The sequence below is a fragment of the Corvus hawaiiensis genome, chromosome 5, assembly GCF_020740725.1.
Source record: "Corvus hawaiiensis isolate bCorHaw1 chromosome 5, bCorHaw1.pri.cur, whole genome shotgun sequence".
Taxonomy (NCBI): domain Eukaryota; kingdom Metazoa; phylum Chordata; class Aves; order Passeriformes; family Corvidae; genus Corvus; species Corvus hawaiiensis.
In genome coordinates, this window is record NC_063217.1 from 63,199,326 (window position 1) to 63,223,067 (window position 23,742).

General features: G+C 37.8%; 1 protein-coding gene across 11 annotated transcripts in view; it reads left to right on the top strand.

Annotated features, from left to right (window-relative positions):
• Positions 1–23,520, top strand: part of INPP4B (inositol polyphosphate-4-phosphatase type II B) — a 315,749-nt gene extending 292,229 nt beyond the window's left edge. For 8 of the 11 annotated variants that reach the window (XM_048303079.1, XM_048303077.1, XM_048303082.1 and 5 more), the window contains one exon: positions 16,822–18,184. In XM_048303079.1, coding sequence (XP_048159036.1) covers positions 16,822–16,996 — 175 coding nt within the window. In that variant the 3' untranslated portion in view covers positions 16,997–18,184. Of the gene's footprint in view, positions 1–16,821; positions 18,185–18,226 lie in introns of those variants that run through there. The other 3 variants (XM_048303087.1, XM_048303078.1, XM_048303080.1) reach the window with 3 other exon arrangements.
• Positions 23,521–23,742: the final 222 nt, after the last annotated feature.

Here is a 23,742-nt window from a genome sequence, read left to right on the forward strand (position 1 = left end):
GTAATTCCTGTCAAAATAATGTTGGGTTTTATATTCATTTTGCAAAAATCATTCCTCAATGCTCCAAAGCTGGTGATTTTTTTATGTAAATCCCTTTATAACTCATTCAAAACTGTTGACAGCAGGGCATCTACAGAATACAAAGTAATCAGCACAGAAAGGTTTGCAACTTCCAGCAAACTGCCTTGTGGTGGTGTGATAAGCAGAAGATGGAAGGGTCTACAACAGCTTGTTGTGCAATGTTTTTCATATGTTTTTGGTTTTGTTTGTTTTGGGTTTTAGCTCAGTTTAACCAAGACTGGCATGGTCTCTGTTCTAAGTTTATTTCAGCTAAATGGCTGTTATATTGAAAGCCTTAGAAAAGCAAATAAAAATGGCTAAATTGGCCCTGTGGCAGAGGCATTATTGGCTGGTTTTGAAGTGATCAAAGTAGCATCAGGCAGAGGCAAGCAGCTACAACAATATCTCATTCTCAAAGGTCCATGAAATGATTCTGAAAATCCACAAGAGTCTGCTTTGATAATATTGGTTATAACTGGTTAGAATATTTATTCCATTTGCAATTTTTAATGTCAAATGTTCTTGACTTAAAAAGCTTATAATTCACAAGCAAAGGGTGAGAGAAAGAAATGCACTTGTATCTCTTTCAATTCTTAAGTGGGAGAAAGCTTAATATAGAGGTGCCAAGTTCCTTATGACATCACAGTCCTTCCTTTGTTGGAAATTAAATTAGAATCTACTTTTTCTTTACAAGAGCTTCTTCTCATAGGCTGTTTTGCTTTAAATAAGAGTCCTGTTGCTGTACTTGACTGTGCAATAGCAAAGCTTGTAAATAATGTTCATTACCTTACTGATATTCACTATTCTGCACATTACTAATTCTCTTTTCACATTCCCTTTTGCTACTTGGGTTCATGCTGACATAGCAAATGCAGCAATGCTGGCTGCACAGTTCAAGGCTCTCTGCCTTCTGGACACTGCTGAACTGGTGTGTAAGCTCCTGAGTGTTGATGGATAGTCCTCCCTCAACATCATCCTGAATAAAGTCCTCTCTTACTTTCCTGCTGCGTGGTCGCCTCGGGGAGAAGGTTGCTCCCTATGTCACCTTTCTCTGTAAAAATTTGCTGCCACAGTAGTATTATCTGCAAATTTGTAGACAATCATGTTAAACTTAGTTTGACATTTCTGTTACTCAGATGCAGATCATTTGCCATGTGAAGATGCGTCTTGAATTTATTTTTAAAGTGAGCTAGCACATATCAGACCACTATGATGTTGCTTATTTTCTCTCTTGTGCAGTGGAAGTAGCCTGAGACATACTGCCAGGTAGAGGGGTTTTGCTTTTGCTTCTGTAGGATTGTTTTTCCCCTGTTAAGTTGCCTTGTTGCATTCTGTAAATACTGTTGTGCTCTTGTAGCAACTTACATCCTTCTGCTCTTTCTCAGAGAGAAAAGTACATTCTTTCATAGAATCACGGAATGGCTTGAGGTGGAAAGGACCTTAACGATCACCTTGTTCCAACCCCCTGCCATAGGCAGGGACATCTTCCACTAGAGCAGGTTGTTCCAAGTCCCATCCAACCTGGTGTTGAACACTCCCAAGGATGGGGCATCCACAATTCCATGAAGCCCTTAGTGTGAATATAGCCTTATGCTTCATGCTGTCTTTGCTCTACAGAAGTATTAGAATACTCTTTTGTGACTGTGCTTATTGTCTGTCTGAATGTAATTTGCATAATTTCAATCTAGTAGATCAAAAGTCAATAAAATATTTTTCTGGCTAAAGGGGATTGAAATCATCTTTTGGTGATGCTTGATAAGACAACCTTGCATACATCAAAGCTTTGTCTCCCTAGGATGTTGGTCGGTGTGAGAGTGCACATAACATGCACACACACACAAAATTATATGCAAATATAGGAATGTAGGAATTGGTACATTTTTGTTTGTCACATTGCTGATTAATTATGTGACTTAATGAAGTGAATTATTTAAAATAGCTTACAAACTTTGCAAATATTTTTCCAAGACAGGAAACTGGTTTTAGAGTACTTTCTGTATCACTGTGGTTTCTGCTTTGTTTTGCATTCTTTGATTGGCAATTAAAAGATTTAATTAAAAGTTGAAACACTTGAGACTTTCATGTCCTGTGTTGCCCTGTAGGTTTATTATCTTCATGTGTTGATCCTTGTTTGTAGATGAAGATTTTGGTGGGATAGAAGCTCTAGGAAAATGTGGTCATTTCATATAATGTGATCAAGCTCTTGTTCTTGGTTTTCAGGGAAACTTGAGTGCAGTAACATTTTTCAAATCAGACACATTTTCTCACTTTCACACCAAGGGTATTCACTGGCAAGAGGGTGCTGAGCACCGTAGTCTAGAAAAGTATTTGTAGGCTTAGTTGACTTTTTAAAAATCATTTTGTGACAGATGTATCTCAAATTTTATGTTTTCTATCCCAAAGGCAATCATTCTTCCTGCTGTCACAAAGAATCTTCTTTCGTGCAGCACAATAGGGATAACAAAACTCATTTCAGTCTCAATTTAATTCCAATGTAGAAAACCTGCAATGAGGCGGTAATGAACTCACAGCACAGTATACCTCCTGCATGCTTATCTGGATGCTTGGACACAGGACAGATATTTTCCAGACATGGTTCTATTCTGAGAGTGTTTCTCTCTTGAGCAGATTGAACCCTGAAATACTGTGCTTTGCTTGTTGTTACAGTTAATACAGTAACACCATTTGGAGTTCAGCTCTTAGGTTTGAATTAGACCTACATAAATACATACCCAAAAGATGAAAAGATGATCATCATGATTATCAGGATGAGATAATTCTAGCAAATAATATTTTGGTAAGATAAAGAGACTGATCCTCTGAAACAGAGAAAGATCAGACCAAAAAGCAAAACTCGAACATGTTTCATAATCCCAGCTGTGCAGTCCAGTAAGTACTGTGCTGATAACAGCCACCATCTCCCTGAAGTGCTTTGAATTTGGACATTTATGTCTTTTCCAAAATACTGGCTTGTGCCCCATACACTTATTACACTCATGGACAAACAACCTTTACCTGAAATAAAACTGGAATACCTCTAGCAAAGTTAGAAGAATGACACCAGCAAACACTGACTAGAAATTTGCTGTCAGAGGTCTCTGGTGAGTCCTGTCCCATGCCCTGCTCCAAGCAGCTGCACCAGCTGTATCCCAAGTAGGGAAAGGAATGCAGATTTTTATGATGCTATGGTCAGTCCTTTCTGGCTGGTCTGCTCTCCACTAACAGTCCACGCCAATAGTTAAATTAAAAAGCACCTTCTCCCCATGCATTCGGCTTTTCAGGCACAGATGAGGTATCAATTCTCCCCAAATATGGCTTTCTGTAGTGAGGACTTCACTGATCTTTCTGCTAATGTGTAACCAGATGGAATAATGAGTCCACACTGGGCTAGCAAAAGTCTGAAGACCTTTTTTCAGACAGGACCAACACCTGGTATTACTGTGGGCTGCTTTATGCAAATACTACAGCTTCATTATTGTTGTACTACAAAATGCATTAGGCATCCAATTTCCTTTGTAAATGAAGCAATGTAATACTTCAATAGCTACTTTTGAAGCTCTCTGCAACTTAAACCACAGATGTTAAATCTATTGGAATTAAATGAACCCCCTCTGAATTGTAATCCTTGAATAGACTAGGGTTGTGTTTTTTTTAATTATAAGGTTTATTAAATGAAATACATATTACAATGGAGAGGAAAAAGTCAAATGATCTTATACGGCAAAAGTAAAAACTTGAAGCTCACTATCCATACTCCATTGGGTATGGAATACCGAAAGAGAAACAAAGACATTTAATCTTGTTGCAAAGCCTAATGTTCTGTACCACATCGTAATGTAGCCCAAACCAGACAACTTTACAAGCTTGCTTGTAAATCTCTTGGTTTTTTCTTCTATTCACATTATAGAGAAAAATCAAGACTGTCCTTCAGAAATACTCTGTCATCAAGTGCGCTTAAAAAGTTTATGTTGTTACTCATCGTTTGACTACGTTTATGGTGCTGGAGAGAAAATCTGAGGCTTGTGAGGTTCATTTTTTTAGGTGATGCAGTGGCAATACAAGTATGGGCTGGAGATCATTAAGCTCTGTGAAGATGGGGGAAAAAAAACATTGGGCAATTGCCACTGGAGAGGTTATTTCCAAAGACCATTGAATTCAGTGCAACACTTAAAATCAAGCTGTTTCTATCATAAAACTTTAGATATCTATTGTATGAATGCCTAGTTAAGGACTCAAGTTCCCAGTACTCTCCTGGAGAGGATGGTTAGTTGCCTGATTTAGGGGCCCTGAATCTTCCTGAGGCTGTTCTGTAGATGTAGGGGAAGCCTAGGCTGTTAAATTTGGCACCCAAAGACTTGCCACCCATGGTTAGGGAATGTTGCCTTTTAAAGGAGTTGGATCAGATCTTGGAAGTGTATTCTGTAGTTATCATGGTAAGCAGTTGAAGGTGAAATAAAGGTAGGAGGGCAAAACTTAGCATGATGAAAATTTTGCTGGCATCATCACCTGCTGTGCTTTTAGACATACAGTGGTCACTAGACACTAATTTATTCACTATCATGAGGTCAAGGAAGCCAGAAGGTATTAAAAAGAAGAAATGTGTAAGAAGCTAAAAGTGCACTGTTAAGTTGCTGTTTAAACTTCAGCTGCTACAATATATTGGCTGTCTCCTTTGCTTTTTTGCTCAATTCATATGATAAAATAACTATTGCATGCTTTGAAATAAGGGTAAAAGTCCACTTTGGGTACTTTCCTTGTTTACATAGAGAACAGTAGCCATTAAGCAATGTAGTTATAATGCCCTTATCCTAATTATCTATTTTCACAGAAAAACTTTACTGGGTAACTCTTCTGGGCAAAGTTATTTTAGCTTACATAATTTTGGCAACACTATGAATTCTGCGAATATTTAGCCATTTTGAGTAGATAGATGTGTAGAAGTTTTTTCTTCAAAACTTTTTCAGTATTTCAGAAATGCTGCTGTAATTTTTCTACCATTGTGATTTGATGTGTTTATTTTTGAGAAAGAACTTATAATCAGTGTTGCTTAGTGAAAATATGCACCTAATCATTTGAATGGGAGGGAGAGGAAGCTTTCTAAATAAAGTATGTCCTCTTTATGGAAGCAAGTGTTCAGTAGATAACTCTTTCCTTGCCCTCAGATTGTCTGTTACTTCTTCAGTTGTTAGATTATTCTGTACTCAAGAGACCATTATTGGTCAAATGTAAACCCATTATTTTTCCACTGCAATTTCCATTATCTGTGAGCAATTCCATCTTAGGGTGGATTATAATATTTTACATTTACTACAGCGTGCTGCATGTGTTTCATTACTGTGTACCATACCTGGGAAAATGTCATTTTTTATTTCAAGCACCAAAATACTCTGTCTGCATTGACGAGCATTCTTGTCTGACAAGTGCAGCTGCTGGCCTGCGCTCACATGCCTTTAGCTTTGTTTGAATCTCATATCTGCCATCATTAACAATTCATGCAAGGAGCAAAACCAAAGGAAAGTAGTTCAGGGAATTCAGAGCGCTTGCTTTAATCAACTCTTACATTGTAAGAGAGTAGGAAGGATATTATGAACCACGTGGTACATAAACAGTGCACAAGCCAACCCTGTCCCCTGTGTACATTAATGAGATAACAAGAGATGCCTGTAGCTCAGCAGAGATAACTTTTTAAAATTGCTTTTGCTGTTTAATTGCAGCTTTTGTGTTTTATAGATTTTATTTAAGCTGTCAGTAGCAATGCATTAATAGCATATTTAACACACTCAGAATTGAAAAAGAGACAAACAGAATCCTTTCCATGTGTATACTAGGCTCTGATAAGATGATGTGAACTGATAATAAGTTTTTAATAAAGGTTAATTGAGAGTAAAGCAATAAGAATAGTTGAGATCTTTTAAAAAAAAGATAAATTGTTTAGTTACCAGAAGCCTGTAAGTGCTGTCCAACAGCTACAGAAGCTCAGGATTAACTAAAAAACAGGGACAGCATCAGCCTACTCAGACTTTTTTGGACAGTGTCTGCATTTTTTAATAGTCCACTGGCCGTGAGCAAGTGCTAGAGAGGACTGTGAGTGCTGACACCTCTCACCCACCTGGAAAGGCAGTATCATTCCCAGTGAGGTTAATGTGGGATGGGTTACAAGATAATTGAAGGGGATTAGCATTTATTAGAAATTTAAAAGGAAGCAGAATTCCTTAAGGCCTGACATTATGGGCATTTGGAGAGGATGAAATGTTTCTCATTAACAACCTATGTGCTTTTTGGCTGCACTGTAGGTTTTTCTGTATGAACATCTGGCCTCTGGCTCATATTTATTCAAACACTTGAAGCATGTGATTAAGTGTTACTGGTTTTCCTAGTGGTTAAAGAAAACATGGCCAGAAACATGAGCAATACCAGGATATAATGTGTCTCAGACCTGTGTTGAGAACTGTATTCTTACAAAGACAGGGTAAAATTTGAGGCGCTGGCATTGCCACCAGCACAACCTCAGTCAGTGTTGTGTAATATTTTGAAATTATTTCAAAATACAGGGCTTTTCTGGAAAATTGGAGCAGTGTTTATCTAAAGTGGGAGCACCACAAGATGATGAAGCATGGAAATGTTTCTTAAACTGTTTTCCTTCCAGTGTGCAAAATAAGCAGTGCACATAATAGAGTAGAAAAATTCTCTGTAGACAGATATAGCTCTCCACCATCCCAGTGAGAGATTTATACCCTCTTGCTACCTTCTGTGTCCCATCCTGGGGAAGGAAGGAAATAGTCCAGCATTGCTAGTGGCTTGCTGCTTCTTCAGAAGAAAATAAGAATGGATGAATGTTTCCCATAACATCTTGGATGTTTCCAATTTTTTTATATGTTTTGGATTTTTCCTAATAAAACACCCTCTTTTCCTAATTATAAGCATTTAAAAATAGCATCCATTCCACTTACTTGTGATTGCAATTACCACCAAAAGTGGAAAACCCCATTGCTGTTCTGCTTGGCACTTGCATATGTGGCTTGCTGAACATATGCTTGGGAACATTCATACTTAAAATATCTCTACCCCAGAGATTCCAATTCAGGAATTGGCAGACTTGTGTAGAAGGTCCCAAGGCATTGTAGTGAAAACTCTGGTGAGAATGTTTCCTCACTACTGATTGTGTGTTTGAGAAGACAGTCTGCAACACAGGAAACACTGACTTTTTAAAAATTTAGTATGTATCTGATAGTTCAGTCCAGGTCAGGAAGTAAATTACCATTTTTTTTTCATCTGTCAGTGACATAGCTCATGGTTAAGTGATGCTGACAGCATAGTGAGCTCCTCTTCTGCTCAGGGAGTCCTGAGCGTAGTTCACAGAGCTTATCCTGAGAGCTGCATCTTTCATCTTCAGCAAACTGAGAATTACTGCGAGTGCACCGAGCAAAACCACATCCTTCAGCTCTTTGTAACAGTAAGAAAAAAAAAATTGTAGCGTAATTACAGAGAGGAAGATATTTGCACCTGTGTTATAAATTATTTACTCCTTGCTGCCAGCAAAGATTTAGGGATGCAGAAGGTAAATACATGGCTTATTGAATTTTTAGTCCTTAGTGACCTCAAATCTTCCAAAAGTCTTTTTTTTCTTGATACGAGGGGCAAAACAGTATGGATTTTCATCTCTTAATTCTCCCCATCAGTGCAGTGCTATTTTTGCTTTAAAAGTGAGTCTGTGCTAATATTGTCTTTGTGAGATACAATGAACTTCTTAACAAATCTGCAGTAGCATTCAAATAAAAATGCAAGTTAACAACCAAAGAAAAAAAGCTTGTATTCAATATATTGTTTAAAATATTTCAGTTTCAGTTCTGCTCCTTGGTACTTGGGAAAGAAAATTGCTTCCTTCTGAAGAACAGGCTCCAAAAACTTTAGCCATCTTCTAAAAAGATACTAAAACAAAACAAGTAAGATGAAAGAATTATATTCACTCTTAATTTCTCATAGAAAAGGTTTATTCCTCTGAGTCTCTACATTGTATCTATTAACAGAAAAGGCAACAAATGCATTCAAAGAATTTAAATGAGAATTTTATCCAGCTTTGTCATTTGCCCTGAAGGAAGTAGATGGAAGTAGTGTGTTTGGGATTCAAATAGAATTTTCCTTGCATTTTATGAAGTTCTCTTAAAATCTACCTACTAAAGAGAAGAGAAGGTGGTTTATTGGTAGAACTGTTGGGATACAATCTCCAGGTTGCTACAGTCGGCATCCCAGCCTATGAATTTTTGGATAGGTTGCTTTGAGTAGCTCCCTACCTAACCAAAGCAAGGCTACATTTTTTGTTCTTGATAGCAGCTAAAATCAGATTTAGGTACATTTATTTTTGTGATTGGGGAATCTAAATGTGCACAAATTCCCCTTGTATAAATATACCCACATACTGTGTGTGCTGCTCAAAGAACAGCTGGGATCAGAACAGATCAGATCTCAAACCGTTAATGTGTTTTTTAAAAAATACATCAGTGAGTTAGGTGAAAGTTTTTAATGAACTGGCATTATTTAGCTGGAACAGAATAGCAGTTTTCAGATCTTGCCTGTGGTTTATGACTCACACTTTGGTTAATCCCATGAAGAGACTATGCGGGTTGGTGTCATTAATCAGAAGCTGTCACATTCCTCCTTTTGTATATCTCAAACTGAAGTTGCAGGGAAAAAAACCCAGCAAGTCACAACATTCAGATTTAGAATTCCTGCTGTTCAGCACCCTCCTCCCTTAAAATACCCAAATTACAGATGCAGCATAGATTAAATGATCTTCTGTGTACACCAACAGTTCTCTGACCTTAATTGTCATCCTACCCATAGATTTGAACACCTAGAAATGAATGACAGATTTTAAGCATCATCCTTCATGCATGTCTGTTAACTAGTATAGGAAGCCCTTTCTGCCTCTTAAATCAGCTTTGCTACTTGTCCTCATCATGGAGAAAAAGACTAAAAAAATCTCTGCCAAAAGAAAAGGGATGATTCACTAAGATTTATTTTCATGGTCAACAGAAGGTATTTAAACCTGATTAGACATATGAAAGAATTTATCATGGATTTATGTTTCACTGTGCTATGTGACCTAAATATATAAACACATCTTCAGTAAAACGTTCTTACTGTGACAGAAACAGTCTGGAAATCACTGTGACTCGCTAACCAATTATGCCAGTGCCATAACCTCATGGAAGGGAAATGTTGTAGGTTTTCAGAACTTACCTGAAGGTAAAACCTGTGAGGTTTTGTTTGGTTATTTTCCTGCACAAAGATATAGACCACATTTGCTTTAGTTTTGGGTGTACATTGGACTGAATTTCAAACTGAAATTCAAGCGGAATTGCAAGAGAAGTTTGTCAGGAAAGGTATTGTAATTTTGTCCTGAGAAATTCCCATATCTATGTAATTCTAATACTTTATAGAAGAGCGTCTAGGAAGATTATTAGAACCATACTTTTTGATAGAAAGAGAAACCTTTGTAGAATTGATGCATAATACTGCAGAGCAGTATTGGTAAACAGCAGAATGAAACAGCAAATCCTTTCCTTGGAGTATAATAGAGGTGAAAATCATGTTTCAAAAACTGCTCAGCTGTCTTGACAGGTAAAGAAGAATCTCTTGTGGAAACCCATCACTTTTCAGTTCTGAAGCTAATCTCTCACACAGTCACCACAATGACTTTGCAGGACTTGAAGCCTCTGCCCATACTTGTAAATTAAAAACCCCTGGGGATAGAGTCTAGAACATCATCTCAGTCATTTTATACAGTGAAATTCTTAAATGTTTCCTGACCAGTTTGGGCAGATTTAGTGCACTCTCAAGTGATTCCAGGGCAGTTTGCGAGTTGGCGTGACCAAGTACTGTTCCTGTGTGGCAGTATCTGGTTGTCCATTTTGGCAGATTAAGAGACACAGGCATAGAAAGTCAACTTGGTTTTGCTGTTCAGCTGCTGAGGGTGGATTTAACCTGCTAATGTAGGTGTCTCAAATGCACCAGTGACATAAAACATATTCTACTGTGACAAAAATTGTGATTCTAACTGGAATTTTTTCTTTATGTTTCTTATATTTTCACAATAATAATTATGTCAATGTTAATTTTTACCATATAGATATTCTTAATGTTGAGGGAAAAACATTCTTGCAGGCATTCTTTATTAGTCACAAAGTATAATATTAATTCTTCTGCCATCAGCAAAGCTTTCTGAAGTGCTAGGATTAACACTGGTAGAGACGTATATTATCCAGTAGCATATAGCATATGTTTTATGCATGTTAGATATAAAGCTTGAAACTGCCCTTTTTTCACCTATTCTTCTGAGTTAATGGTATGTGTCTCGGTTTCGAAAGACAGGTGTCTGCTAAGGAAGGCAGAGGCCCCCCTTGAAGTGGCAGATATAACCCCTTTTCCCTCCAAGTTATTATATTTTGAAATCAAGAGCCTTTAGGCGAAGATGTGGGAAATAGGAATAACAGTTCTTTACTCTATATATATATGTATATAACCAGTCAAACAAAACAACAACAACTATGGCAGTAACAGCAATCACAAACCCAGTCCCAGCCTTCTCGGCTGCCAGGCCATTTCCCCTCGGGTGCAGTTCCGCTCGCAGCCGGCAGGGGCGCTGGCGGCTCCCGGTGAGCAGGGCAGGTGCGATGGTTCCCCCGCGGCTGCAGGGGGCGCTCCGGAGCGAGCTCGGGAAACCCGCGGCTCTGGTGCCCTGGGATCCCGGGAAGGATGGAACAAAGGCTTCACAAACCCCTGGGCAGCCGATCCCGGGCTCTCAGGAACAGCAGGCTGGAACGGCAGGGACGGACGCAAATCCCGGGTGGCAGGCGAGATGTATCCAGATGGGAGAACCCCACGGAGGCCCAGGCAGGCAGGGCGAGCAGGGCTACAGCGTAGCGAAGGCTCGAAGCAGCAGCGGGGCAGGGCAGCCACAGCTCGGCCTCCAGCAGGGCAGGGAAAGCGGCTTTTGGGGTCCCGGCGTTGTTTCCAGCAGGAAGAAAGAACGGCCAAAAAGAAAGAAGCAGCAGCTCCTTTCTCTGCAGCTTCTCTCTCCGGACGCTCAGAGCGAACTGACCCCACACCCAGGTGTAGACAAAGGAGTAGCCAGGCCCGCCCCACTCCTCTTTTTGTCTTTCTTAAGTACAGCTATTTGTCCCCTAGCAACGTGCATATGGGAGAAAATTCCTTTAACAGGAAAAAAAACTAAGACTAAACTAAAACCCCAACAGTATGTTAAAAATAAACATAGACACATAGTAGGGGTGTTGTTCTGTGGTGAACCAGCATTTTGGGAGATGTTTCTATAGCCCAAAGCTGGAGTGAATTGTGCTGTTTTGTTGGCTGCAGTGCAGGGTGTGTGCCTCTTTCACTTGCCCTGGGAAATCCAAACACAGCTAAGCTGATAAAATAGGTCAGAAATTTGCACATTTATAATTATTTTGACTTCAAGGAGAACACATACACAGCGGAGGAAAAGAGGAACTGTGTAAATTGAATTTTGACTTCAGCATTCCTTCCAAAGGATCCCTGTCTGTCAATGTGATCACATAAGACAACAGGGTTCTCCTGGATATGGTTTGTGGCTGTAAGACCAAGTGTCTTCTTGCTTGTTATTAAATTCTGCTGCAAGAGGGTTTCTTTTTTAATCTGTTGCTCTGTGCTGAACTGTTATGGCCTGTTCATAATAGTGCTTAAAATCTGTACCCTGTCCACAGCTGAGCCTCCAGTAGCTTGCTGTTTCTGACCACTTCCTCAAAATTGAATTTTTAGCTCTGGACAGAATGAAACCTCATAGTAGTTTTGAGCTCAAAACCTGCAGTTATTTCATAATAGCTGTTTTTCAAGATCTAGGTGTCTTATCATCATGACTACACCATGAATCTGCTGCTCAGTCCAACTCAGTGGTCAAGCCTCATGTTATATGATATGCTTTCCTTTTTATTTCCTAAATAATGCATTAGAAAAGTTACGTGTTGTAACACATGAGAAAAGAAAGGAGTAGGGAAATAGAGGATGCCAGCACAAGCACAAAGAGTGGGGAAAAACTTGCAGCACAGAAGGTAAAACAGGAGGAGGGGGTTTAGTGTGACAATTTGATAAACAGTCTGGGTTTTTGGTGTATGTTGAAGTAGCAGCTGTCTCTAAATCACTGACTGAATTCCTCAGGATTCTTAGATCTACGACTACTCATCATTTTCAATAATGTTGGTTGTTTTGAACTAAGATTATAGGATGACGTAAGCAGCAAAAAGTGATTTCTAGCATCTTCTACTTTATTTAGTGCCATGTAGATTTGAGGGGAAAAAATGTAAGTTACTGACAACAATGTGCATCAGAAAAAGAATAATTGTAAAGATCATTGATACAGAAAATGTCTCTGATGGTTCCCTTCCTGTATCTTCCATTTTGAAACAATGCAGAACCATTTTTTATTTTTAAAAATTGTCGGTTTATTATATCAACTTTATCTTTCAACATAAAATTTTATTGCCCAATATTCCTTTATATGTTTTATCTTAGTTCTGCTCTGATACAGAAATCCTTCAGGACTAGACTGAGACCTGTTTATTTCCTTCTGAATCATGTTTTATTCTTCTAGACGTTATAATGCAGCAGCTCTGTAATGGCTAGGAGATGTTCACAAGGATCCCACCTTTTCTCTTTGAAAAAGTTAAGGCTGCCTTCTTGAAGTGTTTCAGTCAATCCCAGTAACATGTTTAGTGTAGAAATTAAGGTGCTTTCATTCCAAAAACTTCTTTAGAGAAGCTGCTTCTTGAAAGTTCCGCATTTGACTGTCTTAAAATATAAACAACAGATAAGTTATAACAATTGTGTAAGACTGAGAACTGTTAGCAACCCTTTCTATTTGAAGAAATGTCTCTGCTATTGTCAGATGGGATTCTAGAGAAGCATCTCACTTTTGCTATTTTTCTGTGTCAGCACTGGAGCTTGACAAGAAAAACACAACAGGACCAGAAACTGCTTGCTTGAGTCTGTCTGCAAAAAAAGGAAAATTCCCATAAAATACAAGTGCAGTAGGACATGAATTCAAACTGTAGTCACCACTAGCACATGGGACCCATGTTGATAGAAAGCTGCCTATTTATTCTACCTTAAGAACTGCTGTAGGACAGTTCAGCATTTCCAGTGTCACTAATAACTGGAGCTGGAAAAGTTCTAAAAAGAGAAGCATACATCCCAAAGTGTGAAAATCATCTCCTCCAAAAACCTTGCACAGGAGTGTCAGTGTGACTGATAATCAAAAGCCAGAATGTGTCCTCATGTGTGCGCTTGACTCTATAAGGACTTGTGAGGCTTTTTCCTCACACCATTTTCATCATCTCTGCTTCACTGCTTTGAGATTCAAACAATCTATCATCTGAATTTCAAAACAACAGAAAATACCTGCTGTTTTGCCTTTGTCTCATTTGATAAGCATGCAGCATTATCCCAATAGGAGTTTAAGATGATAAAACATCAAATGAGATAGAAGGCAGGCTGAAATGGTTATATTGTCATTAACTTACAGCACCCTTGGCTGTTACAATATATTTGTGTTGTGCTGTAAGTCTCAAATGAACAATTTGAGAGTAAATGAATAAAAATTGTATGATAGGTTAGTGGGGTGTTCATGACTCCAGATGTTACAGCCTTGGAAGCTTTCACTACTCCTCTTAAAATTACGTATATGTTTGTGAAATACAAGCTTGCTGGTTATTTTGGGAGTCTTCTTCCTTCCCTTTGGTGTTAAAGTACAGTTTGTAATTGAGATAACATCTGAAACTGAATCTTCACACCTTAACATGTAGCACTCTGTTCTGGATTGTGCTGTCAGTCAGAAGCCAAATAAATCCAGCTGACAGGGCGGAAGTGGGATTCCTGCTGTCTGCAGTAAAACTTCTCTAGGGCTAGATGAGCCAGGGAAATAAGTGTTATGATGCTGACAGCTGGGTGTAGGGCCTTGCTTTGTTTAATAGTCACTGCAGAGGACACTTTAAGGTGTGTTGGAAGGCACTGTCACTGCAGTGCATTGAAAAAAACTGGCAGAGCCTAGCAAGACATCTGACCCTGATCAAATATTCCTCTTAAATTAAAAGCATATTTAGCTATTCTGCTCAGCCTGTTCTTAGGTAGCTAATAATGCAGCTGGATCCTCTTGCTCTATTTTGAGGATGTCTTATTGAATCATGCATAGAATTATGTGACTAATTTGTGGAACAAAAGTCCCTGTGCATCAGCTGTTCACAGTCACTTTCCTGGGGGGAAGATAGAACTTTTTATGTTAAAAGACACTGATCATTCTTTTCAGCATATCAAAGAACAAATGTACTGTAGGCTTTTCTATTGAAAAAAATAATAGAACAAATGGCTTTTATCTGTATTTCCATCATGACACCTGCATAAATCTCACTGATGCTAATGGGACTTGTAGCAATGTAGATAAAAGACAGTCACACTGTTGAGATGTGGAGTCCAGCACCACAGAAGTAGGAGGGTTCATCCCTGTAGGCACAACCTGCAAGTGTGTGACTCAGCCTGCTTGGAATAAACCATTGGCATGCAAAGCCAAGGCTCTCCAGATTGATGTACTCAATCAATCTGGTTAATGCAGTGGCTGTGCAAACTTACTGAATGCTCAACTTTATTGCTGCTCAGGTGGATTTCTCCAGAGAAAAGAAGTTTGGTCTCTGCCACAGGATCACTCACGTATGATATCTGTGATGGAAGAGACACAGGGCAAACAAAAATCACCTGAACTCTGTGACTGTGAAGGAAGAGATGGGACTATGAGGGCTGAGCTAGAGCTCTGAACTGTGGGCATAAGGGGAGTAAGCTGAAACCAGCAGGCTCACCTTGAAGAGTAGGAAGGGAGTGAGGGGACAGTGCAAGAGGATCTAAGGGGCAGACCTGTGGAATGCTATGGAGATTTAAAAAAAAAAAAGGAAAACCAGCAAGCAGCAGGTTCTTAAAACTGTATAGAAATACATGGTGAAGGAAAACATTAACAGAGCAACACAGTTAATCCTCACAGCTGATCACAAATGGTAATGTCACTGTGAGCAGAAGAGGAAGAAAGTTCTGGAGTGGACCCTAGGACAGAGACATTAACTGGGGTGGTCTGATAGAGAAACACAGAATTACTTATTTCAGTGTTGACAAAGCCAGTAGTAAATCATGCATTCCTTTACAGTTTCTGAGAGAACATCTACAGTACAGTTTGAGTTCTGCCCAAGTTCTATCCATGGACACTTGAAATCTGTAAACCAAAAGCAGTAGACATGCTGCCACCAGTGATTGCTTTGACCTAGGTGAAAATAGTAGGGATTTTATTTTTTTCTCTTTTATTTTGCTATTTGAAATAGCATGTTTTGTCCTCTTTATTAGTGTGACATACAGATTGAATGTTCAAAGCAAAGAATAAAATTAAGAACTTATTATGGAAGGCTTGTTCAAAAGGGAAATTGTGCAAGGAATGGTTTTGATCAACCCGTTGCCTAGGATTCCACCTGTAAATGCAGTTCTTGCACTTCTCTTGGTATCCAAGCTTAAGAAATGCAACATTGCCCTTTAATACACAAGTCAGAAAGGCAGGCTTTCTGTAAGGTGATGTGACTGCTGCTGTCTTCAGAGTACCCTTTGCATCTTACCTGGGGCTGTGTGAGATTACCTTTTACTGTCCCACAGCCTCTTTATGTCTGCCAACATTTTCTTTCTTGAAAAAAAGAGCATACTTGGGACATGTGCTTCTGAAAAGGCACTATGTTGTCATCTGATATATTTGGATATTCTCAAGTCCACAGAAAAAAATGGGGAGTTATTTTTTCATCACAGGATATTCATAGTAAATAGAAAAATAAAAATCTTACCAGTCCTTACTGCCCAAAGGAAGTCTATAAGCAGATCTCCTGAGTGTATGTAAGTAATCTTCAGAGGGATTGAGGAAGTGTGGTTGAAGTGTAAGTAATTCTACTTGTAGAGAAGCTGCCAAGACTACAACAGGAAAGCCTGGCAGTGAAAGTATCCCTGTTGCTCTGGTAGGAGAGTGACAACACAATTTAGAGTGATTCAGTAGAACTTCCTTGTAAGCAGATTAGTTCCTCCCTGAGTTGACTGAAGAAGATACAAGGTGATTTACTTACAGGAATGTAAGTGCAAACCTTTAAAAAAAAGAACTGCTTTTTTTTCAGACTTTGAAACTGAGTCACCAGCATTTTTGAATTTTTGAAGTCAATTTGCCATCATTTAATACTATTTTAGAATAGCTGTTAGTGTGTTAGCCCTTTTTATTTCTGCCAATGAACTTCCTAATAGATACTGAAGCAGGCCTGAAAAACCTGTGAACACCATGGAGACACTATTTTTTCAGTGTTGCACTGTGACATACTCATGATCTTTTTTTCTTTGCTTCCTTAACTTTTTTTTAAACTTCCATATTTCATTTCTGTTCAGTGTGTGTGTTCATTTTAGTGATAGTATAGTCCATTGTGGAAGTTATTTAATGTTCACTTGTGAATACTACTCCAAGGCACCTAGCAGGATTAATATCATAGTAGCCACCCAGTCCTCGTGCTTCCCATGTCAGCTGTAGAACACAAGAGTTATACTGGAAGTACTTAGATAAATCTATTTCATCAAAATGGCTATGTACTTTCACTTTGTCAAAATACCTGTGTGTTGGCTTTCTTTGCTGCTTAAATGCTGTTCTATCTGTTCCTAACTTCCCCTGTTTAACAGCAGACAAACCCAGGGAGCACTGAATGAATCGGATGATCCCGAAACAGGCTGTCTAACTGATAACAAGCCAACTTCTCGACACTTCTATCCTGTCGCCTTGCTGCTTGTCAGCTCACACTTGCTGGTTGTGTGGCTTATTTTAAGTCTTGCTTTGCTATTAGCCAAATATCAATAAACTTCACTTGTGTTCTTTTCTTTTCTACAAACAGCAACAAACTAACTCTAGAAAAAAGGAATTATGATGTAATATTTCTACAGTCTCAGACCCCAAGGATTCATCTTTAAGATACCAATGTCTGAAATGTACTGTGTTTTCATTCTTTTTTTCTGAACTCCAAGAAGTATACTATGCATTGAGTGAACTGATTTGCCTTTCTGTTCATGGTAAAGCTTTCCCACTGTAATTAGCGCAAAGAAAGCCCACTTACAATGCTGTCACTGTATAGAAGTTGTGGAATCCTGAATGCTTGAACCCCTCGTTCCAGAGTAATTAGTCTGACAAAAAAAAATTTTAAATGAATTTGCACAACACAATCTAACCCCTGGACGAATCTGGCAGGGCGATGGCTTGTGAGACTTATCCTTCATTGTGTTTTTTTCATTGTTACTAGCTGATGGGATTGTTTTCATTTAATAAATGACTATTACTTTGCTACAACTAACCCTTTTCTGTAGAGTAACTAAATGGAATAGAGTAAGTTCTGGTTTGTAATGAAATTAACCTGTTTGTAATTGTTGCTTTAGTTGCTTTTGCTTTCAAGACACTTTTGTATTCTTTTTAACAAAGTCCTGTTTATGTCTTGATGCACCACTTTGGCACTCGTGACTTTTGTACTGTATGTGAATGAACATCCTTCCTTTATAAAGCAGAGAAATGGATTGGGCTGTTTGAAAAGCCATTCTCTCTTTTTTTTCATTGCAAAGCTGAACATACAGGAAATGAAGCAGAGATGAAACTTTCCTTCACAAATGTCTAGGGCCAGACTTAATAAAATGCCTTATTCCTAGAATGCGCATTTTAGGGCAACGTATACTCGCACATATATAGCAAACAAATTGAAAAAAAAAAGGTGTGAAAAGGTTTAAAAGGCAAATATATTTCTGGAATAGAACAAAATGTATCCTTAAAGTATTTAATTTTTTTTTACTGAACTTTAAACCTCAAGGGCAGATATATTAGGGGGGATGGAAAATCTTATCACCTATTTCTGAGGGCAATAACTGTACTGGGCCTGGCCTTGGATTTAATTTTGTAAGATGTATCATCACTCGTGGAAAACAAAAATGTAGAGTTGAATCTTTGTTATTTTTACTTCAACTGTTGCTGAAACTCTGCAATGAACAAATAAAGCATATTTATTTATTCTGTGTTTCATGAAGTTGTACTTTTTCCCCCTTTCACTAGAGAAGGATGCCGCATAGAGAATGTTCTGAAGAATGTCAAATGCAGAAAGTATGCATTCAACATGATACAGCTGATGGCTTTCCCAAAGTACTACAGACCTCCAGAAGGGACATATGGAAAAGCTGACACCTAAGTTTAACAAAAGTGTAATCAGGAGCATACATCATGCTAATTAGTGAATATAACAACTGCTGTTTATGACGTGTGAATTGGGAATGTATAACCAGTGGAGGTGCTATTTTTATCAGGTTTTATCATTTTACAGTAAAATAAATCTGGTTAGTCATTATGAAATAAATACCATGAAAAAGCAATGGACTGGATATTCTGAAAATCAAATATATTCAACTTACCTTTGTGAAATTGAAGCTTACTATGAGTCATAAGCCAGCTGGAATTAGTTTTTGGGGTCATTTGATTAAAGATTAAAAAGGGAAATGGCATTTGCTGTAGGAACAGAGTTTAGCAATCTGGAAGGTGGCATTCAGACTCCAAACCAAACCCTGAGACTTGATTTAAGAGGTCTCTTACTGCTGGAAAGGGTGTTTTCTGGAACCAGCAGAGCACTGAGGTCTTGATCACTAATGATTAAATCCTTCACAGAAGTATTTATGAAAGATGCTAATGTTAATACCTGGGTTAAATATAATTTTGGTAATTACATTTAGCTTCTTTACGTAAGCATAGTAACTTCATAATATGTTTTTAATAATGTCAGTAATTCCATTCTGATTCCCTGCAGTTCATTTGGATGTATCACTCTTGGTTTTCTGTACCCCAGCCAAATACCACTTATTTCACTTTCACATAAATCACACTGAAATCAGGGAGATTAATTCCACAAGTGAGGTGACCTGAATTTGAGCTCCTATTTAGTGAAAACCCTTAAAAGTAAATTTTCTTTAGTGGTAAGGAAAATAAATTGTATACACAGGAGTTAATGTATTTTTAGGCTATGAAAACATGTATGTTATTACAGAGCCTAAAATGAATGTTATGAGTAAACTGCTGTATTAGGACTAGTTAGCCACTGCAGCTGATTTGTATCAAATTTGTAATGCTGCAGGTAGACACTCTAGGATGAAGAACTATCAGCTTTAAAAATGAATGCTAATGCTCTGCCAGCTTGTGTTAGCCCTGAAATTTGTCTTGCAAAGAACGTTTGTGTTTTCTAATCGTGTCTATTTATTACCTTCTTCTGCCTCCCAGAGAGAAATACAAACTAAAACTCCCAAGTATTCACTGGTTACTGACCTTTATGTAATGCATTTATTTTCATATCTAGAGCAGAAGTATAAGAAATTAATCCTAATGAAAATATCCTGGGAATTTGAGCATCTGTAGGAAATTGTAATTGCCATGGATAAAGAAGGTAATGTTTGCTCACTCCTGTGGAAGTCAAAGAAATCTCTATGCACCATGAGTTATAATTTGTTCTTTTTAATCCATTAATACCCATTACTGGGTATAAATCTGTAACTATAACAGTAAGAATTTAAGAGCCTGATTCTGGAAATTCTTTTTGGGTGATCCTATGGAACTGATCTATCATTTGGCTAAAATGAAATCCATCGTGTATATTTGCAAGATCAGGCTTTGGAGCTTGTAGGAAAACAAGCCTTTTCCTTGTTCTAATATTCATTGACTTCAGTGGAGCCAGAAATTCACCTATACAATATATTAACTAATTGGAACTCTTTTTCCAAAGAAAAGTAGGTAATGTAAGTAGTGTTTTGGTGCATTAGTTTTTTATTTCTATTATATAATGTGCTATCATTAATTACTTCCTTGTTCTTGGAATGCATTGCTTCAGTAGATGTCTGAAGACTTGGCATTGCATCACAGATAAGCTCAGATGAGAACATAATGCCTTGATTTCTTCTTGTCATGTACCAGTAGAAATGGGCAATACTCATTGAGTGGCTGGATATGTGCATAAATTAGTGTTTGGGTCTATGAATATAACGTAGCTGATCTGTATGAAACTTTTTTGTGGATTTATGGAATGTAAACCTTCCTAGAAAAATAGTGTTTTCTTCTGTCAGACTGCTGCACTAGCCCTCACTACATACATGTTTATTATTAGCTCCAAAAGCCCTGCATGTGCAGTTTAGAGATAGTGATAAATTCCTCATGGACCTCTGAAATAACCCCCAAGTATACAGTAGAGAATGCCAACTGTTGTACAGTAATCCTGAAACTATCTGTAAAAATCTCAGTGGGGATGGTGTTCCCTGCTGGGCGCTGTAGGTACCTACAGTTCTTTATCTGAGTCCCATGGGCATTCTGTCAAGTTCAAAATATGAAATTATCTACATTTTCTTGTCAGGAAAATGGTCTTTCAAGATTTTGCCTCAGCATTTTAATCCTACCTGGGTTCTGAATTGCCATTGTCACTACCATGTTATTTTCGTGTTGAAGTTGTTTTTCACGTCGAAGCCATGGATTTGGTGAGGAAAAAGAAAAACTGGCACTGGATTACTGTCCTTTTTGTTTTAACAGCCATTCACAGTATGTTCTTGTGAAATTAAATAATCTTATATTTGCTAAACATAATTAAGACAAAACCCCAAACACCACATCAGTGGGCTGCAGTAAAACTTCATTGTGCTTGGGCCATTACAAAAGAGTTGGCTGGGTTTTGTGCTAAATAATACTGAAATTTTTCTCACTAATTTTTGGATTGGAACATCTTTTTGTAGGTCAGGAGAGCTTTGTAAAACCTGATTAAATGTTCCAAGTCTCCTGGAAAAGCCCCATTGCTTCAGTACCAAAACAGGCCTAAATGTTTTGCTATTTGGTCACTGCCTGCTGGGAGCTACTGTGGTCCCTGTGAGCAAAGGCTGTGCCATCAGCTGAGTTTTCAGGTGACCATGGATTCAAAATCTGAGGGTTTTCTGGTTCGCCTTTTGTGAAGAAACGAAGAAGGGTTTCCTGCAGGTTGATAGTTGCATTACTTGGAGTACATTTACTCTTTGTAGCAGCTTCCAGCCCTGTGCATTGTTTGAATGCCTAACAGAGGAGTTAAATCATCCCTGGGGTCTTGTACATTATCTTGCAGCTCACTGTGGATATCAGAGGAGTAAAACTAAACAAATTAATTTTTATAAGCAAACTACATTGTTTGCTTATATATCCTATTGTTTTGCAAAGAGATAAGGTAAGCATAGTGATTTTGGTGGTGGCTTCGCAGAAACTGTTCCATACCTGCTCTCTTAAAACTTTGGTAAGGTATCAAGTAATCTGCTTTTAGGGGAGGGCAGTTCTCAAGGGCTAAAAGGTGAAAATTCAAAAATACATCTGGCATCTAAAGCCAAATCTTGTCTTACAGAAGATATTATTTGTAGAAATCAAATCAGGATCTGTCTTTAGGAATCCTGAAATAAGGGCTTCTAGCTTTCAATATTTGTACAATGCATCACACACTTACATGGGGGTTTTGCACCACAGAGTAGTGTCTAAATAGAGAGCTAGTCTAAAATGCCTAAAAAAATAAGGAAAGGAATGTTAGTTATTTTTTCCCAGAAATGATTGTAATATTGTTATAATACATACCTACCTGTTTAATGTCAGTCATAGGTATGTTCTTTTTTTCTGAAGTCTTTTAAGGAATTTAAAATACATCCTTGTTAATGTTTATACTTTGGCTTTTATGGAGCAATTAGGAAACAAAAATTTTAAATTATGTTATATGATTTTTCCTACGTGAAGCTGTGTGTTTTGATGAAATACTAGCAATGTCTGTGTTATAAAAAAACCAAATAATTTAGGAGGACAACTGAAACAAAATATTAACTGAGAAATAGCCTTAATGAAGTCCTTTGCAATGTTAATTTTTGTACTGTCTGAATTTTGCCATTACATAAGTGAAACAAGGAAATTAACAAACACTTTTTGTGTCTAAATCAATCTCTCCTGATGAAAATTCACTTAGTTGCAGTGGAACTCATTGTAATGGTATTCTAAATTTTCCCTAGTAATTTAGGTATAAAGAAGTGCAACACTTCATTTTGAAGCCTACTCTATAATATGCCTATTAAAAGTTTCAGGAAAATCTTATTTTTATCTCTAGATTAAACTCAAGTTCCAAGAAATCCTATGGTCCATTTAAAAAAAACAGAAAATGCACTGAACATCAACCAGTGTAATAGAGAAAGCAATTGCATTAAAAACTATGCAGCAAAATTACTTGTGTGAATGAATGTATGTAATCAGTTAACAGTCTCAAAAGTATATTGTGTTGCTTATGTTATAAACTTGAAACCATTGGTATCTGTATTTATGCTCTCTATTGTAAAGAAGTATACTGTATAGGCAATGCCATGAGACATGAATTTGCATCTTGCTTTTCACTTCCTTGCAGCTTAAAAGCAGATGTTTACAATGAAAATGCTTTAAAGAAATTTGCTGCTCTTCAAAACACAAACTTACCTTGTATAATGCATGTTTACAAAAGAAAAAATCAGACAAATGCTTTTTTAGAGAGAAAAAAACTTCCTAGACTTCAGTCCTTAAAACATTGGTTTTTTCCCTTAGTCATGCAACAGCTCGCCTGTTGTTTTGCCAGAGCATTCAGCTTGCACTCTGCAGCACTCAGACATTTATTTCCTCTTCTTTCATAGCATCTGCTGAATAAGTAATATAACAACCATGAATCAGCATGATACTCATGATCCAAGGTTGAAAACTTGCATTGCTCAGATATGAGCAAATACTTTAGGATAAATAAACTAGAAGACATTTGTGAACGAGCGTCTTCCTACTCCAAAGAGCTGAAACATAAGGCTTGGGATTTGTGTGCTGACTGAGAAAAAGAGTTACAGTAGGAGTCTGACTATGATGAAAGAGTGCCCTGGACATGCAGGGTTCAGAGTGGTGAGATTTGAGCCGTGCTGCTCTTACTTAGATCTCTAACTGTTGGCAGTGGTGTTTGGTTACTCTTTCCATGTGTGCAAAATGCTTAAAAAGTTTTCAGCACTTCTGTTTATGAATGGTCTGACTTTAAAACTTCTAAAATCCCAAACTACTTTGGTACTTGTTTTCCTTTTGTGCAGCTGTCCCTTGTGATGTTCCTGTCTTACATTCTGGAGCACACAGGGCTGTGTATAAGTAACGTTAACAGGACTTCAGTCCACAGCATGTGTTTTTCCAGAGAAATGAAGCACAGCTATAGCAATCCAATGCCTTTTATATTTCAGGACTTATCATTTTTGTTTCATTTGCTGTCTGTAAGCCATGTCCATTGTACACTGTGTGTATATTTTTATTTAAATAAATGTAATGTTTATTTTTTATGTTTCTGACTTTTTTGTTTATTATTCATTTTTCATTGTCATTGCGGTGGTGTTGCCCAGAAGGAGGATTGTCCATGCTGACGAGAGTGTGTTCCCTCCTAAAGGAGTTGGTGGAAGCCCACTCATAGGTCTCATCACTGCTAGGAGCAAGGATTTAAGAAAAGTTTGATACAACAGTTAAAAGCCTGAAATGGGCAAAAATTAATAGTTCCTATTCTTCTT